This window comes from Salmo salar, chromosome 11, assembly GCF_965601325.2.
Source record: "Salmo salar chromosome 11, fSalSal1, whole genome shotgun sequence".
Classification (NCBI taxonomy): Eukaryota; Metazoa; Chordata; class Actinopteri; order Salmoniformes; family Salmonidae; genus Salmo; species Salmo salar.
Window position 1 is genome coordinate 105,591,343 of NC_138301.1, and position 22,382 is coordinate 105,613,724.

The 22,382-nt window shown below is 42.6% G+C and overlaps 1 protein-coding gene across 1 annotated transcript; it reads left to right on the forward strand.

Annotated features, from left to right (window-relative positions):
- The first annotated feature begins 1,481 nt into the window (after positions 1 to 1,481).
- Positions 1,482 to 21,279, forward strand: rps6ka4 (ribosomal protein S6 kinase A4). Its single transcript, XM_014129067.3, has 19 exons — positions 1,482 to 1,643; positions 2,386 to 2,501; positions 3,124 to 3,195; positions 3,402 to 3,469; positions 3,574 to 3,724; positions 3,898 to 4,013; positions 4,183 to 4,290; positions 4,534 to 4,614; positions 4,748 to 4,851; positions 5,215 to 5,365; positions 5,483 to 5,644; positions 12,112 to 12,237; positions 13,177 to 13,310; positions 14,026 to 14,119; positions 17,469 to 17,639; positions 17,995 to 18,186; positions 18,281 to 18,449; positions 19,645 to 19,808; positions 20,514 to 21,279. The coding sequence occupies exons 2-19, from the start codon at positions 2,408 to 2,410 to the stop codon at positions 20,736 to 20,738; spliced, it is 2,382 nt and encodes a 793-aa protein (XP_013984542.1). The 5' UTR covers positions 1,482 to 1,643; positions 2,386 to 2,407; the 3' UTR covers positions 20,739 to 21,279.
- Positions 21,280 to 22,382: the final 1,103 nt, after the last annotated feature.

Genomic DNA, 22,382 nt, shown 5'->3' on the forward strand with positions numbered 1-22,382 from the left:
GAATCAGCTGTGGAGCGCTAGGGCAAAGAGTTTGAGAAATTCTGCCTAAACGAGTGACATGAATGTTGTAATCTATTTCAGTCACTTGAGGGCTAATGTATTTTTGTATCAGTTGTCCGGGGACAATGCACCCCAGTCTTAGGTATCCATGGCTGCGCTACACACACAAAATAACACAATTAATAATAATACAGGCTCACATTAACCTCACCCCAAGCCCTCCACAATTCTCCATGATTAAATAAGCTTTTCAATGTTTAATAAATTACATATACTCCCCAAAGGAGAAATAAAAAAACACATTATTATTGTAATTTTATAGTTTATAACTCGGGGTTGCTATGCATGGTTATTTCCACCTCACCATTGCAGTGTTCTCTCAGTTTATACCACAACAATATTATGGTTGACACTTAAAAATGCAAAGATATCTCCAATTACTAAGGGATAGAATTATATGAACATTTTACATTTTGGGGAATATTTTAAAAAGCACACGTTACATTTTGCGTAACAGCAATGTGAAGCTGACTGTAGAAAGATTCAATGCTCTGCTATGTAACCTTCAGCAATATGACATACACAGCACTTTATTACAGAGCTATTATGACAGACAATTATTAAAGGTTCAAGTTTTTAATTGATTTGTGGAGTTCTGTCATTTTGTCTATGTGTCTTTGTTTTGACCAGCTTTCCTTTCCCTACCATTTCCACCATTTTACCCACCCACACTTTGCTCACACACTTCATTTTTCTCATATTCTCTCATTCGACCTGTAACCCTCTCTCTAAGGGTGCGTTCGTAAATTAATCAGTTATTCTGCGTTCTGTAAGTGTCAGTCAGTGGGAGGAATAGGATTATGAAGATGATGATTGATGTCATTAATGCAATGAAAGCTGTGAGTAGGGCTATGTCTGTGACCTATGTCCTGACACCTTTCACAACTCTGCTAATCCCTGGGATAATACTCCAACTGCAGCCCCAGCAGTTGCTGCTGCCCCAGCAGGCCACGCAGCGGAGAAGAGATACATACAGACGTGGTTTATTATGCAAAACAGCAATAAAACCAAGGAACATTATATGGAATAATATTAAACAACTGGTGGTTTGTTATGCAAACCAGAAATACAAGGAGCATTATATGGAATAAGATTAAACAACTGGTGGTTTATTATGCACGCCAGAAATACAAGGAGTATTATATGGAATAAGATTAAACAATTGGGAATAATTATGTGTAGGCCTACTATATAATATTACTGAATGATTATGATAGCTGATAATTAATATCATAACAATAATCATCAGCATAGTCATCATCCCCATTACTGTCATCCCCATCATCATTACCACAGTCAAATAATTTAGCTAGCTATTATCAGCACAATTTCGGGTAGTTAGTAGACCTAAAAGTATTACCTGTAGGCTGTAGCAGCCCATTTCTTAGCGGTCTAACCAACAGGTCTCGCTCCAAAAAGTTCCTAAAACTGTGACATTGCAGCTTCCGTACTATGGACTACTCCAGCCACAACATCAACTAGCTAGCTAACCTACTTTTACAATCATTGTTGTCAAATAACTTCAAAAGTGGTATATCTTCAGCGTGTGTTACATCCTATCCGGACGAAATAGAATAAAATAGGTATTCGCAACATGCTATCTATAAACAGTACGCTTGCTATGAAATTAAAATTAACCGACAGTCAGCAAGCTAGCTAACGTTAGCTAGCTCTGACAGGGACAGCTAGCTTTCTAGTTAGCTAACGACGTTAACAGTTTGGTTGTGAAGTTGCCGAGGTTTTACATAGTTTCGACGTATTACTGAAGTTAGTTAGTTAACTAGCTGTAATTGTCTATAACCGGTTAGCGTAGCTACAAATGAGTAGCTAGCTAGTTGCTAATTTCAGTTTCACAAAAATATTGTTGCAAAAGGTAGCTAGCTAGCAAGAGATAGGCCACTCGCTACTATGTAGCCAGTTTAATGCTGTCTGGTCAGTTCGGCGCTATATTGTAACCAAATCAGTGCTAGAGAGATCAGCAGCAGTTAACGTTAGTCTGTTGTAGTAGGCAATAATATCCCAGTGGACACAGTTATCTAGCTAGCTACAGACGTACGATTCTGGCTTATTATTAGTACAGTGTTAGCTAGTATTTTCGTTTTAGTAGTAGATTAGGCGGACAGCGGGATGTCTAGGGGATTAAGTCTAGCAATGATATAGTTTTGTTGTTATATTTTCTAAACAATGTTTATAATGCATGCAACGGCTCCCAAATGAATTCTTACATAAGGCTACATTTGTTATTTTCTTTGACTACATAAAATCTGATGCGTCTGAGGTTATTATACAAAACACTTAAGATAAATCGGTTTATTTATTTTGAAGAGTAGCCACATAAACATTTGAAATGTCTGGAGACGGCTCGGATAGTAGTAGTAGCGAGGACTCCGATACTGGGATCCGGAGGAAAGCCTGCACTGTCAAACATGAGATCACTAATGGTAAGTAACCATCAAAGTAAACTACTGTTTCATAATGTATTATTTGAACCTGTCAAAGGATTTGAATATGCTATACACTTTGGGTAAATGTTGCCCATCAGTATTTCAGTGAATGAATAGAACAGGCTTCCCCAATTCAAGTCGATGGTGCACTGGTGGAGATTGAGGGTGTACCCAGTTGGAGAAAAGCAGGAAGTAAAAGCAGGAAGTGTACCCATCAATATGTGCTTTGATTTGTTTGATTTAGTTCTACTGACCTTACAAAAAATACATTCCATTGCATGAGCCACATCTGTTAACATCATTTGAATGAACATTATGCTTTACCATGGAAATTATTGTATCACAATACCAGGCAGCCATTGTGAGTGTACCCATGAGTTTAACAGTCAAATTGCCACGGTTATAGGTTCCCTGCCCGTTCTATTCATTCTAGTTCTATGACCCGACACCTGGGACCACAGCAATGGATGAATGCAAGCACACCATCAATCATGTTTGTTGTGGTGTCACAAAATATTCACAGTTTACTGTGCTTAGCTGTGTTTCCTCAGTGTGTGTGTGCACGAGTGTGTGTTGTGTGTGCGCAAGCACTGATACTGTACTCTCTCCCGCATGCCAGCGAACCTCACGGGCCATACTGAGAGAGTGGGCATGGAGAACTTTGAGCTGCTCAAAGTCTTGGGCACAGGAGGTGAGTCTCACTGTGCCGATCTGGGGTTCATAGCATAGGGTCATGGTGTTATTGGAGACCTGGATAACTTCATTTTACTGTCTATTTTTTGTAGAACATTTAGAATAAATCATATCAAATGTAGTGGAGGCTCCTGGGTGGGTGGTAGGGGCTACAATCAAATGTGATGCAGAGTTTTCCATTCTGTGCTGTGTGTCTCTGTCTAGCCTATGGGAAAGTGTTTCTGGTCAGAAAGAACAGTGGTCATGATGAAGGGAAGCTGTATGCCATGAAGGTGAGTCTCTGTGACATTGGTCCAAAGACAACCCAAGCATTGACATTGTCTGATGTAGGGAGAATTTATGGGCGGTTGACTGACTGTTGATGATTATGTCTCAGGTGCTGAAGAAAGCAGCCATCGTTCAGAAGGCAAAGACTGCAGAGCACACGCGTACAGAGAGACAGGTGCTGGAGCACATCCGCCAGTCCCCGTTCCTGGTCACACTGCACTATGCCTTCCAGACCCAGACTAAGCTCCATCTCATCTTGGGTGAGCGTTGGGTCAAAAAGACCCATACATGGAACTCTCCGGCTATGATCTTGAAGTGCTAAAAGTGTATCTTTCTGTGTGTTTACTGTATGTTTCTGTCTATATGCCTGTGTATGTGTGTGGTTTGTGTTTATCTATTCAAGTGTTATATGTATCTGTGCACGTGTGTATAGACTATGTGAGTGGAGGGGAGATGTTCACACACTTGTACCAGCGGGATCACTTCTCAGAGGAAGAGGTGCGGATTTACATCGGGGAGATTATCCTGGCCCTGGAGCACCTCCACAAGGTATGTTATCGAGCATTTCTGTCCTTTACATTACTTGGCAGATATTCCATTCTATTTACTTCCTACATGTTAATCTTACATAATTACGTGAAGGCTAGATTCTATCTTCTCTCTGTTAATTGTATGTTATCTTGTGTATGTAACTTCCTGTTCGGTATGATTCGTACAGCTGGGCATCGTGTACCGGGACATCAAGTTAGAGAACATCCTCTTGGACAGCGAGGGACATTTAGTGCTGACAGATTTTGGGCTCAGCAAAGAGTTCCTGGAGGAGGAGGTACGTAAAAAAAAAAAGGAAACCCTTGCTTCTATTTGTGTGGATGCAATCTGTGCATGTATGTATCCATGCATATATTTTTGTCACTACAGACTAGTCTTATCTGGTTTTCAGGGATACAGCTAATTCAATCTAGCTTCCTTTTCCGCTGAAAACTGCATGTGGGAACTCAGACGTTTTCTTTTACGCCTGCTACGTTAGGTTACTACAGACTGAGAGGTGTGTTTATTTTCCCCACTACAGAAGGAAAGGACGTATTCGTTCTGTGGCACCATAGAGTACATGGCTCCAGAGATCATCAGGGGGAAGTCTGGTCATGGAAAGGTAAGAGTTAACCCATCACACAGGGAGAAAACTTTGGACATGCGCTGTGAGCTACAGCATTTTATTACACATCAATTACTGTAGAACACAAAGAGTCATCTTTCGTTTATTTTATCATCCTTCCTTTCTCCAGTCGGTAGATTGGTGGAGTCTGGGGATCCTGATGTTTGAGTTACTGACGGGGGCATCGCCATTCACCCTGGAGGGGGAGAGGAACTCCCAGAGTGAGGTGTCCAAGTGAGTGCTGTGTGTCATCCACCCCTCCTCACAAACACTGGTTCCGTCCCACTCTTTCATCATTGTCTATGGCCCTCGGCAACTTATCAAAATAATGACATCTATTGTAAAGGTGGCTCCTTTCACCCTCTCTTTTAGCTTGCTGTCTGAATACAATAACAAAGAAATTAGTTGTGCTGAGTCCTTTGTGTAACAAAGCCTGCAGCTTAATTAGATATTCTGTTAATGTGTTGCTTTGCAATCGTGTTCTTTATGGCCATAATGGTTGGCTTATAATTAGGGCTGGGTTTACACAGTGTATACAGTGATTGTTCTTCCCTCTTTCTCTTTTTCGTCCCTCCCCCCTTCCTGCCCTTCTCTCAGGCGCATCTTACATTGTGAGCCGCCGTTCCCCTCTATGATCGGCGCCGTAGCTCAGGACCTGTTGAGGAAGCTGTTGGTCAAAGACCCCCACAAGAGACTGGGCTCTGGGCCCCGAAGGGCCGAAGACATCAAGACTCATGCCTTCTTCAAGGTGCTCGTCTTCACTCCTGCTCTGTCTCTAGGCCCATCTCACTCCCTCTCTCTATCTCCCAACTGCCACACACACACACACTCTCACCATTCTCTTCCCATTGCTCTATATTCATAGGGTCTCAGTTGGTCAGACCTGGCTGAGAAGAAGGTAGTCAGCCCATTCAAACCAGAGATCAGGAGTGAGCTGGATACAGGGAACTTTGCTGAGGAGTTCACTGGCATGAATCCTCTCTACTCTCCAGCCAGCACCCCACCAAGCACTGATCGACTGTTCCAGGTACCCCTTACACCCTACCCTCTGCAATATGCAAAATACATACTCTGTGCCTACACTGTCACAGAAAGACACCTTTTAATAGTCCCTCCACAAATAAGACTCTTCTCATTATGGTAGGAGACTATAACACAGTGTTAAGTACCTCAATGGACCGTAAAGGAAATCACTCTACAAACTATCATCACCGTGCCCTTAAGGAAATCACAAATATTATGGACACATTAGAAATAGTAGATATTTGGAGACTAAAAAACCCTGACCTAGTGAGATATACATGGAGGAGACTTAATCAAGCTAGTCGTCTTGACTACTTTCTTGTCTCGTTGTCTCTTGCATCAAAGGTTAAAAAAGTTTTAAAAGGAGACAGAATGCGATCGGATCATCATCTAATTGGCCTTCACATAACTCATAGAATTTCCATGTGTACGGGGATATTGGACATTTTAAGTTTACTGGAGGACAACTTATTTTTAACTAAGACAAAATAATTTATAACATAATTTTCCCAGTATAATATAGGAACAGCAAATCCACTTATTGTTTGGCATACCTTTAAATGTACCATCGGAGGTCATTCAATTCAATATTCATCAATAATAAAAAAGCTGTTTCTGGCTAAAGAGACAAGACTAACAAGGGAAATACATGAACTAATAGTACAGGTAGATAGCAATAAAAATGATACTACAGAGCAGGGGTTCTTAAACTTTTTCAGCCTGGGACCCAAATGAGAAATTCTGTGTTTTCCTGGGACCCAAGCTTACAAAAACAAGCAACTATACATAAATATCGATACATTTCATTGCCCTTATGACCATTAACAAATGCAACATAGACAAAGAACAATTAAATGAATTACCCATATAAAATAGCTATTCATGTTTATTTTTCCCCATTAAAACACTCTTACATATGTGTCTAGGTTGGACCTGTTGCTGTTAAAATACAATAATTGACTGGAATAATCTGATTGATCACATCACACAGATGTAGACCATAAAACACACACACACAGTCCTAATGGTAGGTGTGTGACTGGTTGAAGTTTTCAACAAGCAGGTCTATTCTGGGCTCAGTTTTTGACAGTTGAGAACCCTGACTCGCACAGGTATGTGGTGCCAAACTGGATCAGAACATCTACTGCTTTCTCAATCAGTTTCTCAGCCTCAAAAGGCATCTTGCGTCTATCAGTGTATTCCAGTACAGAATAAAAATGATTGCTTGTATTTTAACAGCAACAGTTTTATTTCCATCTGTACTGTTACTAGGGTTTCACTACCAGTAGCTAGATAGCTTGCTTTGGCTAATGTTAGCTATTAGCTGTGTACAAGGCCAGGGGATTGTTTGAACGAGAAACTCACATCGACTACTATGAGAGTAGTACTCCCTTATTTCTGCTTATCATCACCTGTTATACAATTACAACAATGCCTTGCCAGCTGACTTACTTTTCCACTGTCAAAGCACTGCTTCCTTAAGTATTCTGCCCTGTTCTGAAAGAACTCCCTGGGTTTACCGTCATGCTGTGGATGTTTGTTCAGGACCTGTTGTTTTAATTTGTTCGTTTTGAGAGACTCATTACTAAGCACTTCCCTGCACAAAACACATTGTGGGTGCTCCTCGTTATTTCTTAAAGTTTGTATGAAACCAAGAGAGTGAAACTCATCGCTGTATTTGCGTTTAATGACAATAGAACTTGTGGCTAGCTTGAGTCCATTCGATGACAGCGGTGAGTGATGGCGAGTGGGAATTACATGCCAGTGGCTGACAGCGCATCATCTGCTGCTGAACAACAGCACTGCAGCGTGTGGGTCGCGGAGTGATCTTCAAGAAAACTGCTGAAAAAAATATCTGTTAAACCGCGAAGCACACGGGCATCTCCCTCTCACGCAGCTGCCAAACTGAGCAGAGACACCACTGCTAAGCAGCAGACACCACTGCTGAACAAATCAAATCAAATTTTATTTGTCATGCACACATGGTTAGCAGATGTTAATGCGATTGTAGCGAAATTCTTGTGCTTCTAGTTCCGACCATGCAGTAATATCTAACAAGTAATCTAACCTAACAAGCAGGTCTATTCTGGGCTCAGTTTTTGACAGTTGAGAACCCTGACTCTGCACAGGTATGTGGTGCCAAACTGGATCAGAACATCTACTGCTTTCTCAATCAGTTTCTCAGCCTCAAAAGGATCTTGCGTCTATCAGTGTATTCCAGTTCAGAATAAAAATGATTGCTTGTATTTTAACAGCAACAGAGACACCGCTGCTAAGCAGAGAGCGCACTGAACAGAGAGTAGAGACACTGCTGCTAAGCAGAGAGCGCACTGAACAGAGAGTAGAGACACCGCTGCTAAGCAGAGAGCGCACTGAACAGAGAGTAGAGACACTGCTGCTAAGCAGAGAGTGCACTGAACAGAGAGTAGAGACACCGCTGCTAAGCAGAGAGCGCACTGAACAGAGAGTAGAGACACCGCTGCTAAGCAGAGAGCGCACTGAACAGAGAGTGCAGTTGCACTTGGCCAAAATCAATTCCAGTAATTAATGAAATTATTATAAATGTACTCTGACACCTCGCGACCCACCATTAACAGGTCTGCGACCCACTTTGGGTCGCGACCGATACTTTAAGAAAGGCTGCTACAGAGATACAAAATAAATTAAAGGAAAAACAAAAATACCTTGAGGAACTTATCAAGAACAATCTAATGTAATCTATTACAAAAATAAAGCAAACTGGATGGAATATGGAGAAAAATGCACAAAATACTTTCTGAATCTCCAACACAGGAACACTAATAAAGATAATTAGCAGAAACTCTTTACTGAAGACGGAGTCATCTATGATTCTCCAAATTATATTTTAAAAGAGGAAGCTAAACATTTTAAGCAGATGTTCTCTTTTCCATCTCATCCTCTCCCACTGATTGAAGATTACGGTAAAGAATTCTTTCCAAATAATACAAAAAATGGAAAATTAACAAATGTACAGAAAGATCAGTGCGAAGGCCAAATTACAGAGGAATAACTTTTTGATGCTATTAAATCCTTTCAGTCTGGAAAACCCCAGGGCTTGATGGCATACTGGTAGAGGTATATCAAGCCTTTTTTGATATACTAAAAGCTCCGTTGTTAGATTGTTTTATCTACTCCTATAGAATTTGTGTCTGTCAGGTACTCAGCAGGAAGGTCTGTTTTCACTATTATTAAAACAAGACCCAGATGGCAAATATAAAGATCCAGTCTATCTAAAAAACTGGAGGCCCCTTACACTTCAAAAATACTAGCGAAATGCATAGCACTCAGAATTAAAAGGGTTTTACCAGGTATTGTTCATCCTGATCAGACAGGTTTTTTCTACATGGACGATACATTGGAGATAATATATGACAACTACTATAAATAATATAACATCATGAAACATCTAAGAAGCCAGGCCTGGTATTTATAGCGGATTTTGAAAAGGCATTTGATAAAGTAAGACTGGCTTTTATTTATAAATGCCAGAATTTTTTTCAATTTCGGTGATTCTCTTATAAAATGGGTAAAAGTAATATATAGCAACCCCAGGGGTAAAATAGTAAATAACGCCTACTTCTCAGAGAGTTTTGAATGGGATGTAATAAATGTATAATTAGTCACTTTAAACAATGCCACTTTATATAATGTTTACATACCCTACATTACTCATCTCATATGTATATACTGCACTCTATGCCATCTACTGCATCCTGCCTATGCCGTTCGGCCATCGCTCATCCGTATATTTAAAGGTACATATTCTTATTCATTCCTTTACACTTGTTTGTATAAGGTAGTTATTGTTAGATTACTTGTTAGATGTTACTGGATGGTCGGAACTAGAATCACAAGCATTTCGCTACACTCGCATTAACATCTGCGAACCATGTGTATGTGACCAATAAAATTTGATTTGATTTTGAATTGTTAAGTGGAGTTAAACAAGGGTGTCCGCTGTCACCATATCTATTCGTTATGGCCATCGAAATGCTAGCTATTAAAATCAGATCCAATAACAACATTAGAGGATTAGAAATCAAAGGCTTAATAACAAAGGTGTCCATGTGTGCAGATGACTCAAGTTTTATATTAAGTCTGCAAGCTAGATCCCTGCAATGTCTCATTGAAGATCTAGATAACTTTTATGGACTCTCTGGACTAAAAACCTAATTATGATAACTGTACAATATTACGTATTGGATCTTTAAAAAGCCAAACTTTTACATTACCCAGCAGTTTACCTATAAAATGGTCTGCTGGTGAAGTAGCCATACTTGGTATTCATATCTCAAAATATATAAATAAGCTCTCCACAATGGATTTCAATCGAAAACTTGTAAAAATAGACAAGATCGTGCAACCATGAAGAGGTAAATACCTGTCTATTTATGGAAAAATTGCCCTGATTTAACTCCTTAGTCATATCTCAGTTTACTCACTTACGTATGGCGCTGCCTACTCCTGATGCTTTGTTTTTCAAATCATATGAGCAAAAACTATTTTGCTTTATCTGGGATGCTAAACCAGACAAAATAAAGCGTGCTTATCTATATAATGAATATGAATTGGGTGGGTTGAGATTATTAAATATAAAAGCACTAAACCTCTCTCTAAAAGCTTCACTTATTCCAAAGTTTTACTTGAACCCTAAATGGTTCTCAAGTAGATTACTAAAAAAAGCTCATCCATTGTTTAAAAATGGCCTTTGTGCAGATTGCCATGTCTCATTTTCGGTTAATTGAAAATGATACTTTTTTCAAAGTATCTCTCTTAAACAAGCATTGCAGAGCTGGCTATAATTTCAATTTCATCCCCCTGAAAAGATAGAACAAATATTATGGCTGAACTCAAATGTGCTGGTTGATAAAATACCTGTATTTATGGAAAGATGTTTGAAAAGGGTATTTTGTTCTTAAATTATATTGTAAATTGGAATGGTAGAGTTATGTCTTTCATGGAGTTATCAGAATTGTACGGGAAGGTCTGCTCAATCCAAGAGTATAACCAATTGATTACAGCATTACCCCAAAAATGGCGGAGGCTGGTGGCAGCGGGAGGAGGTAGGGAACTGGTCTGTCTGCCCACTATAAAGGATCAAAACTTGCGGAGGAATAAAACTTATCATAAATAGGAAAGTATACCAGTTTCATTTGAGGACCAGTATGTTGATAACTGCCATACAGATTGCAAAATAGTTGGGAAGAGATTTTTGATGTACAGATTCCGTGGTACAGGGTGTATTAGTTGATATATAAAACAACGCAAGATTCAAGACTTCGTGCTTTTCAGCTAAAATTATTATATAGAATTCTTGCCACCAACAAAATGTTGAATATTTGGGGCATAAAATCATCCAAGCTCTGCAGATTTTGTTGTGAGGATACAGAATCAATAGACCATTTATTTTGGTATTGCCCACAGGTAGCCTGTTTCTGGTCTCAGGTTCAGGAATGGCTGAAAATGCATGCTGTAGCATTGATCTAAAATTCACCCTAGCAATAGTACTGTTAGGAGATCTGGAGAGACCGGGTCAGTCAATTACTAATACTCTTAGTAAAAGTATTTATCTTCACCTCGCAATCTGTGGATTCTATTCGATTAGATAGATTGAAATTGTACGTTAAACATCACAGCATAGTTGAAAGATATATATGTTGCGTAGAAATCTGAAGAGGGTGGCCAGCAGAGATATGTGGGATGGGCTGAGGGAAGCTGAAGGTTGGGGTGTGGAATTGGAGACAAGTGGGAGTGGAGGGGAGTTGCTGGGCAGGAGATAGAATGATGGTAAAAAAATAAAGTCTAAATAAAACATAATAAAACCTAAGTTTGAATGACACTGATGGGCAGTGTTTTTACAGGTAATGCTGGTTTGCCTGAGGCTGATGCTGATGTTTGTGCACATGCATATACACACACACTCATTCAAATACACACATACACAGACACACACATATGTAGATAGTGCCAGACATGCACTCAAACATATACAGTTGGCCTTGCCGTTTTGATTTTAGTTGTCCTTGATGTCCTTTGTTTTTTTTTTTCATTGTTTTCTGTTTACTTTTGTCTTTCTTTTTTCTCATGAGCTCATTTTCTTGGTTGTTGGTGCATAGGGGGTGTTCTTGGGGATGGTGAATGGAATTCATTTTATTTTCTATTTTATTTTTCTTGGGGGTGACTGTGGGAGGGGTCTCGGATGGTTGAGGGACAGCTATGGTGAACTGTGGGGGAATCTTGGAGGGTTTGGGTCCCTGTTTTTTTGGCCTTGTGGGAGATCTGTTGATGTGCCCGTGAGCAGGGCATTGACCCTGGATGGCTCTGTGTGTCGCTCTGCATGGGAGTCTGTTGGATGACTGGTGTGATGTAGTTGTTGAGCGGCTTCACTGCAAGTATATTATATGTTTTGGATGTTCAATAAAATAAAAAGACTCTTCTCTTCCATTTCAGGGCTACTCTTTCGTTGCACCCTCCATTCTGTTCAACAAGAATGTGGTGATGGGGGACTTCATGGAGGGCCAGATGGGAGCAGAGCGGCCAGGCTCATCCACTGTCCGTCGCAGTGCTATGTTAGCGGTATGGATCTAGTCCTCACATGGCTGTAGGAAAGCCAGTGCTATGTTAGCGGTATGGATCTAGTCCTCACATGGCTGTAGGAAAGCCAGTGCTATGTTAGCGGTATGGATCTAGTCCTCACATGGCTGTAGGAAAGCCAGTGCTATGTTAGCGGTATGGAACTAGTCCTCACATGGCTGTAGGAAAGCCAGTGCTATGTTAGCGGTATGGAACTAGTCCTTACATCGCTGTAGGAAAGCCAGTGCTATGTTAGCGGTATGGATCTAGTCCTCACATGGCTGTAGGAAAGCCAGTGCTATGTTAGCGGTATGGAACTAGTCCTCACATGGCTGTAGGAAAGCCAGTGCTATGTTAGTGGTATGGAACTAGTCCTCACATGGCTGTAGGAAAGCCAGTGCTATGTTAGCGGTATGGAACTAGTCCTCACATGGCTGTAGGAAAGCCAGTGCTATGTTAGCGGTATGGAACTAGTCCTCACATGGCTGTAGGAAAGCCAGTGCTATGTTAGTGGTATGGAACTAGTCCTCACATGGCTGTAGGAAAGCCAGTGCTATGTTAGCGGTATGGAACTAGTCCTTACATCGCTGTAGGAAAGCCAGTGCTATGTTAGCGGTATGGATCTAGTCCTCACATGGCTGTAGGAAAGCCAGTGCTATGTTAGCGGTATGGATCTAGTCCTCACATGGCTGTAGGAAAGCCAGTGCTATGTTAGAGGTATGGATCTAGTCCTGACCTGGCTGTAGGAAAGCCAGTGCTGTTAGCGGTATGGAACTAGTCTTGACCTGGCTGTATGAATGTTGTTAGGTGAATGTATTACGTCAGGTCTTGCTGGTTGGCCTGTCCAGACAGCAATTTAAAGATTTAACAAGGGTAAGATTTGGACACGTTCTGCAGTTTCCTGTGCAGTTGTATTTGACTTCCCTCTCTTGTCCTCTGCAGGACTCTATGTTCTTCCAGCTGTATGAGCTGTGCCTGCAGGGGGCGCCCCTGGGCGAGGGCAGCTTCTCTGTATGCAGGAAGTGTCGACACCATCAGAGTGGCCATGAGTACGCCGTTAAGATCATCAGCCGCAGGTGAGTCAGCCGGGGTGTGGCGCTGGCTGAGACTCTCTCACGCGCTAATGCAATGTGTCATTGTTACACCAGCATGATGAATTACATACTTCACGCTGCTGTGTTTTAATGCCTATTCCATGGCATTTTGTTATTTATTTATTTTATTTTAAGGGGGTAGGGCGCTTGGCATTACCAACCACAGTATTTTTCAGACCAGTTAGTACATACTAGCAACACGCATAACCACCAAACCAGACAGGCAAATTCAGGGAAGCTAAGACAACCCAAGCCAAGGACAAATCGTCTTAAATCTACAGTTTTATATAGAGCCATAGTTGAGTGGAACTCTTTACCAATCCATATTTCTCAGGCAAAAAGTAAATCCACCTTCAAGAAAAAAATGTGATAGACCATATGACTGGACAGGAAATAGAAAGCATCAACTGAATGTTAAATGTGTTTCCTGTCAGGTATTTTAATTGTTTGTATTGTCTACTTGTTGAATATTTGTGAAGTCTTGATTTGTGTTTGTAATGTCTTGTTAATTGGTGTTGGACCCCAGGAAGATTAGCTAGTGTTACGGTGTTAGCTAATGGTGATCCTAATAAAATAAAATAAAATAAAAAATGACCACAGCCGTTTCATAAGCTGTTTGGCGCACTGGGGTGCTTTGTGTTGTTGACCTTTATTGTGTGAATGCCTTGGAACCCTCTCTCTCTCTCCTGCTTGTTAGAATGGAAGTGAACACTCAGAGGGAGATTGCTGCTCTCAGGCAGTGTGAGGCTCACCCCAACATTGTCAAACTGCATGAGGTCTACACTGATCAGGTACAGAAGGATGATATTATGCACATGCACCCACCTTCAAGCACTAACAACTACAGGCACCCACCTTCAAGCACTAACAACTACAGGCACCCACCTTCAAGCACTAACAACTACAGGCACCCACCTTCAAGCACTAACAACTACAGGTACCCACCTTCAAGCACTAACAACTACATGCACCCACCTTCAAGCACTAACAACTACAGGCACCCACCTTCAAGCACTAACAACTACAGGTACCCACCTTCAAGCACTAACAACTACAGGCACCCACCTTCAAGCACTAACAACTACAGGCACCCACCTTCAAGCACTAACAACTACAGGCACCCACCTTCAAGCACTAACAACTACAGGCACCCACCTTCAAGCACTAACAACTACATGCACCCACCTTCAAGCACTAACAACTACAGGCACCCACCTTCAAGCACTAACAACTACAGGCACCCACCTTCAAGCACTAACAACTACAGGCACCCACCTTCAAGCACTAACAACTACATGCACCCACCTTCAAGCACTAACAACTACATGCACCCACCTTCAAGCACTAACAACTACAGGCACCCACCTTCAAGCACTAACAACTACAGGCACCCACCTTCAAGCACTAACAACTACAGGCACCCACCTTCAAGCACTAACAACTACAGGCACCCACCTTCAAGCACTAACAACTACAGGCACCCACCTTCAAGCACTAACAACTACAGGCACCCACCTTCAAGCACTAACAACTACAGGCACCCACCTTCAAGCACTAACAACTACAGGCACCCACCTTCAAGCACTAACAACTACAGGCACCCACCTTCAAGCACTAACAACTACAGGCACCCACCTTCAAGCACTAACAACTACAGGCACCCACCTTCAAGCACTAACAACTACAGGCACCCACCTTCAAGCACTAACAACTACAGGCACCCACCTTCAAGCACTAACAACTACAGGCACCCACCTTCAAGCACTAACAACTACAGGCACCCACCTTCAAGCACTAACAACTACAGGCACCCACCTTCAAGCACTAACAACTACAGGCACCCACCTTCAAGCACTAACAACTACAGGCACCCACCTTCAAGCACTAACAACTACAGGCACCCACCTTCAAGCACTAACAACTACAGGCACCCACCTTCAAGCACTAACAACTACAGGCACCCACCTTCAAGCACTAACAACTACAGGCACCCACCTTCAAGCACTAACAACTACAGGCACCCACCTTCAAGCACTAACAACTACAGGCACCCACCTTCAAGCACTAACAACTACAGGCACCCACCTTCAAGCACTAACAACTACAGGCACCCACCTTCAAGCACTAACAACTACAGGCACCCACCTTCAAGCACTAACAACTACAGGCACCCACCTTCAAGCACTAACAACTACAGGCACCCACCTTCAAGCACTAACAACTACAGGCACCCACCTTCAAGCACTAACAACTACATGCACCCACCTTCAAGCACTAACAACTACAGGCACCCACCTTCAAGCACTAACAACTACAGGCACCCACCTTCAAGCACTAACAACTACAGGCACCCACCTTCAAGCACTAACAACTACAGGCACCCACCTTCAAGCACTAACAACTACAGGCACCCACCTTCAAGCACTAACAACTACAGGCACCCACCTTCAAGCACTAACAACTACAGGCACCCACCTTCAAGCACTAACAACTACAGGCACCCACCTTCAAGCACTAACAACTACAGGCACCCACCTTCAAGCACTAACAACTACAGGCACCCACCTTCAAGCACTAACAACTACAGGCACCCACCTTCAAGCACTAACAACTACAGGCACCCACCTTCAAGCACTAACAACTACAGGCACCCACCTTCAAGCACTAACAACTACAGGCACCCACCTTCAAGCACTAACAACTACAGGCACCCACCTTCAAGCACTAACAACTACAGGCACCCACCTTCAAGCACTAACAACTACAGGCACCCACCTTCAAGCACTAACAACTACAGGCACCCACCTTCAAGCACTAACAACTACAGGCATCCACCTTCAAGCACTAACAACTACAGGCACCCACCTTCAAGCACTAACAACTACAGGCACCCACCTTCAAGCACTAACAACTACAGGCACCCACCTTCAAGCACTAACAACTACAGGCACCCACCTTCAAGCACTAACAACTACAGGCACCCACCTTCAAGCACTAACAACTACAGGTACCCACCTTCAAGCACTAACAACCACAGGCACCCACCTTCAAGCACTAACAACTACAGGCACCCACCTTCAAGCACTAACAACCACAGGCACCCACCTTCAAGCACTAACAACTACAGGCACCCACCTTCAAGCACTAACAACTACAGGCACCCACCTTCAAGCACTAACAACTACAGGCACCCACCTTCAAGCACTAACAACTACAGGCACCCACCTTCAAGCACTAACAACTACAGGCACCCACCTTCAAGCACTAACAACTACAGGTACCCACCTTCAAGCACTAACAACCACAGGCACCCACCTTCAAGCACTAACAACTACAGGCACCCACCTTCAAGCACTAACAACTACATGCACCCACCTTCAAGCACTAACAACTACAGGCACCCACCTTCAAGCACTAACAACTACAGGCATCCACCTTCAAGCACTAACAACTACAGGCACCCACCTTCAAGCACTAACAACTACAGGCACCCACCTTCAAGCACTAACAACTACAGGCACCCACCTTCAAGCACTAACAACTACATGCACCCACCTTCAAGCACTAACAACTACAGGCACCCACCTTCAAGCACTAACAACTACAGGCATCCACCTTCAAGCACTAACAACTACAGGCACCCACCTTCAAGCACTAACAACTACAGGCACCCACCTTCAAGCACTAACAACTACAGGCACCCACCTTCAAGCACTAACAACTACAGGCACCCACCTTCAAGCACTAACAACTACAGGCACCCACCTTCAAGCACTAACAACTACAGGCACCCACCTTCAAGCACTAACAACTACAGGCACCCACCTTCAAGCACTAACAACTACAGGCACCCACCTTCAAGCACTAACAACTACAGGCACCCACCTTCAAGCACTAACAACCACAGGCATTTTCTTTCTCTTCTCCTTGGCTGTGTTTACTTACAAGGTTTCAGGTCTTGAATCACAATATTTGACATTTGGGGTATTTATTGGGGGACTTAATCAATCATGCAGCAAGAAACTATTTTCTCATCATACAACCTTATTATTTTCTCTCTCCCCACCCCCTCTTTTCCATCCCCCCCACCTCCCTCTCTTTCCCCACCCTCCCTCCTTCTCTCTCCCTCCTCTCTCTCAGTTCCATACATACCTGGTGATGGAGCTGCTGCGTGGGGGGGAGCTGCTGGAGAGGATCAAGAAGAAGAAGCTGTTTGGGGAATCAGAGGCCAGTCAGCTGCTCAGGAGCCTGGTGTCAGCTGTCGGGTTCATGCACGAGGCTGGAGTGGTGCATAGAGACCTCAAACCAGAGGTAGGCCAACAGACAGACACAGACAGCGAGAGAGAGGGAGTCTAAATATATTCTATAGAAATGTATGGCCCGAAAGAAGTCATTGAGTTTGCAGCAAAAGTACTCTGTACCAACCAAAGCCTGTAGCCAGTGAGTATGATGAGATCAAAGTCTTTAGCAATGCTGTAAAAACCACCAAGCATGGCCTATCAGGTTTATGATTTTATTTTGTTGGTTCAGGCTAAAATAAATTGACATTTGTTGCTCCATTACATCAGCCAATGACTGTAACCTTCTGTTGACTGTGTTGTTCCTGCACGGCCCACTCACTTCCCTGCTCGCTCGCTCTCTCTCTCTTTCCTTTTCTCATTTCCAGAATGTGCTGTTTGCAGACGAGGGGGAGGACTCGGTGCTGAAGGTGATAGATTTTGGTTTTGCCCGGCTGTGCCCTGCGGGCAGCGCCCCCCTGCAGACTCCCTGCTTCACACTGCAGTACGCTGCTCCTGAGCTCTTCCACAGCACCGGTTACGACCAGGCCTGCGACCTCTGGAGCCTTGGGGTTATCCTGGTACTTACTCTCCTAACTGACTCTGTAATGTGTCATTAGTAAAACTAATTATCGTTATGTTATTAATGACTGTGTGTGTCCGTCCGTCCGGCAGTACACCATGCTGTCAGGACAGGTGCCCTTCCAGAGTAAGCAGCAGCAGCGAGCGGGGATGACCTCATCTTATGCTGCTGACATCATGCATAAAATTAAAGAGGGAGACTTCTCGTTGGCTGGAGAAGCCTGGAAGGGTGTGTCAGGGGAGGCTAAAGAGCTTGTGAAAGGTATGTTCTGCATCCCTTACATGATCCTTATTCACTCATTGACATGATCCAAATCACATTTTATTTGTCACGTGCCGAATACAACAGAATACAACCTTACAGTGAAATGCTTACTTACAAGCCCTTAACCAACAATGCTTTAAGAAGTTTTTTCGAAAAAGAAGTGTTAAATAAAAAGTAACAAATAATTAAACAGCAGCAGTAAAATAACAATAGCAAGGCTATATACAGGGGGTACCGGTACAGAGTCAATGTGCGGGGGCACCGGTTAGTTGAGTTAATTGAGGTAATATGTACATGAAAGTAGAGTTAAAGTAAATATGCAAAGATAATAAACAGAGAGTAGCAGCAGCATAAAAGAGGGGTCTGGGTAGCCCTTTGATTAGCTGTTCAGGAGTCTTATGACTTTGGGGTAGAACCTGTTAAGAAGCCTTTTGGACCTAGACTTGGCGCTCTGGTACCACTTGCTGTGCAGTAGCAGAGATAACAGACTAGGGTGGCTGGAGTCTTTGAAAATTTTTATGGCTTTCCTATGACACCACCTGGTATAGAGGTCCTGGATGGCAGGAAGCTTGTCCCCAGTGATGTACTGGGCCGTACGCACTACCCTCTGTAGTGGGCCTTGCGGTCGGAGGCCAAGAAGTTGCCATGCCAGGCAGTGATGCAACCAGTCAGGATGCTCTCGATGGTGCAGCTGTAGAACGTTTTGAGGATCTGAGGACCCATGCCAAATCTTTTCAGTCTCCTGAGGAGGAATAGGTTTTGTCGTGCCCTCTTCACAACTGTCTTAGTGTGCTTGGACCATGTTAGTTTGTTGGTGATGTGGACACCAAGGAACTTGAAGCTCTCCAACCTGCTCCACTGCAGCCCCGTCAATGAGAATGGGGGCGTGCTCGGTCCTCCTTTTCCTGTAGTCGACAATCATCAATCAATCACGATGCAATTATTCCTTCTCCATTCACTCAATCTTTTAAACATATACCCCGCCATTATCTGTCCCTGCCCTCGCTCACTTTCCTCTTTTCTGTCATGCTTTCTCTGCCCCTCCCTGCTCCTTCCTTTCTTGTCTCTCTCCCTCTTCTAAACTAACCCCCCCTCCCTGCCCAACCTTTCATATTTTTCATTTTTGCTTGCCCTCCCTACTTCCCTCCCTCCCTAACTCTTCTAAACCTCCTTCCTTCCTGTTTGTGTTCAGGGCTTCTGACGGTGGATCCAGAGAGGCGTCTCAAGCTGTCTGCTCTGAGAGAGAACAGCTGGCTGCAGGGCGGGGCCATCCTATCCTCCACCCCCCTCTGCACCCCAGATGTGCTAGAGTCCAGCGGCCCCATCGTCCGCTCCTATGTCAACGCCACCTACAAGGTAATGGAATTCCAGTGGGAAGAAAGTATACATTTCTATAACTAGTAGATTACATTCCTTGTGTTCTTTTATTTATATATATTTTTTGTATTTTTCTACTCTCCCAATCAAATCAAAGTTTATTTGCCATATGCAGAGTATAGCGTATTGTACGCATTACAATTAAATTCTTACTCACTCGCAAGCTCTCCTCTCCAACAGTGCAACATCTATAAAAAAGTATTCAATCCAAAATTAAATTAAATGTAGTAGTAAAACAGAGAACGCAATATAAAAAAACACTATAGGAATATAATAAAGGGTATGCGCAATATAATGACAATAGAGAAATAACCACAATAGAGAAATATAATGGAGGTGTATGTGCATTGTAATAAAATAGGTAGGTTATATTTAAGCAGTAAGGCCAGAGGTGTGGCATATGGCCATTATACCACAGCTAACGGCTGTTCTTCAGCACGGCGGAGTGCCTGGACACAGCGCTGAGCCGTGGTATATTGGCCATATACCACAAATCCCAGAGGTGCCTTATTGCTATTATAAACTGGTTACCAACATAATTAGAGCAGTAAAAATAAATGTTTTGTTGTACCCATGGTAAACGGTCTGATATACCACGGCTGTCAGCCAATCAGCATTCAGAGCTCAATTCACCCAGTTTATAATATTGTATGAACTATTGTATGTACATCCTCTCTCCATTAGGCGTTCAACAAGGGGAAGAGGGAGGGCTTCTTTCTGAAGAGTGTTGACAACGCCCCCCTTGCGAAGCGACGCAAGCTCAAGATGACAAGTACAGGTGTGGAGACTCGACGGAGCTCCTCTTGCTCATCCTCTTCCTCCTCTTCCTCAGCTGCCTCTGCCGCTGCAACAAACTCAAAAACACAGCCACAACACCAAACTCTGCCCCCGAAGCTAGAAAAGCACTAGAAGGGGAAGAGGGGGAAGAGTGGGAGGAATAAAGTTAGGAGAAGGAAGCACATTCATTCAGATATGACAGATTGGGATACTGTCTCTGAAAGACCAGAGATGACTTGATTTGAATTCCAAAGTCATCTAGAATCTCCAAATTCTAAGTCTAAGAGCTAATTTATGAACCAACTAAGAGACTAGTTAAATATTTAAGGATTCACCTCCCTGTTTTCTAGAAAGACGATGCTTTTTGCATTATCGTAATGATGCAATGACTTTATCTATATGTGTTTATACCATTTGCAGTAAACTGCAGTAGCTTGTACCATCTCATTTAATTTTCTCAAGAAATGAACTAACATGTAATTTCTTGAATGGAAATAAGCTTTAGACCAGTGTTTTCATAACTCCGGTCTAAAGGATATATATCAGTATGGTAGGTTATGGAAGACTGTTGGCTTTAAGGTCATAGTAATGAAGGTTTCAGTCACCTTGCCAGGGTGACGATGATGAGCATGCAGTTATCCTGATGTTAACGTGTTCTCAGTACCGGAGGGAGGGAGGGAGGGAGGGAGGGAGGGAGGGAGGGAGGGGTAAAGGGGTAAAGGGAAATGAGGAGCCATAATGAGCACAAGCCATATATACATAGGGAGGTCATGACCTCTACACCGGAGCACTTGTAGATACATACACAGCACTCATCGCATGACAAACCGAGGCAGTGGTTAGGAGTCTGTTGGAAGTCTCTCACTGTATCTAATGGTGTGGTTGAGATTGAGAAATAATGGTGCTACTTTACTATATAAAAGAAAATCTATTATTATTACTGCGGACAGCTGTTCAAGTGAACTTTGACCCTGCGTGATGATCCCAGTCCATGGGACACAGTCTTTGTGACCCAAATGTCCCATACTGCCAATTTACAGGAACCTTAGTATCATTCCCTTTGGCTTGAGATTTCAGCGTTCTATTGACATTGGTCTTGCTGTGTATACTTAACTGGTTCACTGAAGTTCACCTGCGAATCAAATAATGGCATCCATTGTCCTGTGTGTGTGTATATGTGTGCTTCATTAATTAACAACCATCATGATTCTGACTAAATAAGATAAGACGGGGAAATAAAACACTGGGTTATGATAAACATTCTGATTTGATATTATATTCTCATACACAGATGACAGTGCCCTACAGTTCATGGTGTTGAGTTCTTATGAGCAGAGCAACTTTTCGCTATATTTCTCAAAGGGACAAATCAAAATATGAATTATTTTTTACTGTGAGTAAGAATTGTCACCCTGATTTAAAGAATTTAGTGTTTTTTTAAGACATTTCGGTATTTTATCATTGAATGTCAGTTACACTGATCATTTACCAATCACTTTTTTACCCAAATATATTAACTGTTGGTTAGATTTGTACCTGGATATCGCACAAATGTAGTCATTTAATCAGTGATACACATTTCAGCTTTAAAAACAGTGCTTATTTGAGTATTTATTTTTTATTTTTATGGGTTATGATGTTTTTTTCTGATGCTGTGGTAATGGTTTTCAGACTGATTTACCTTTGGTGGGTTTGAGTGTATGTACTGTATGCATGTTGATTGGTTTGCGTGTGCGCAGTTTGACTGGTTCTGGGTATTATATATGCTCTTTTCCT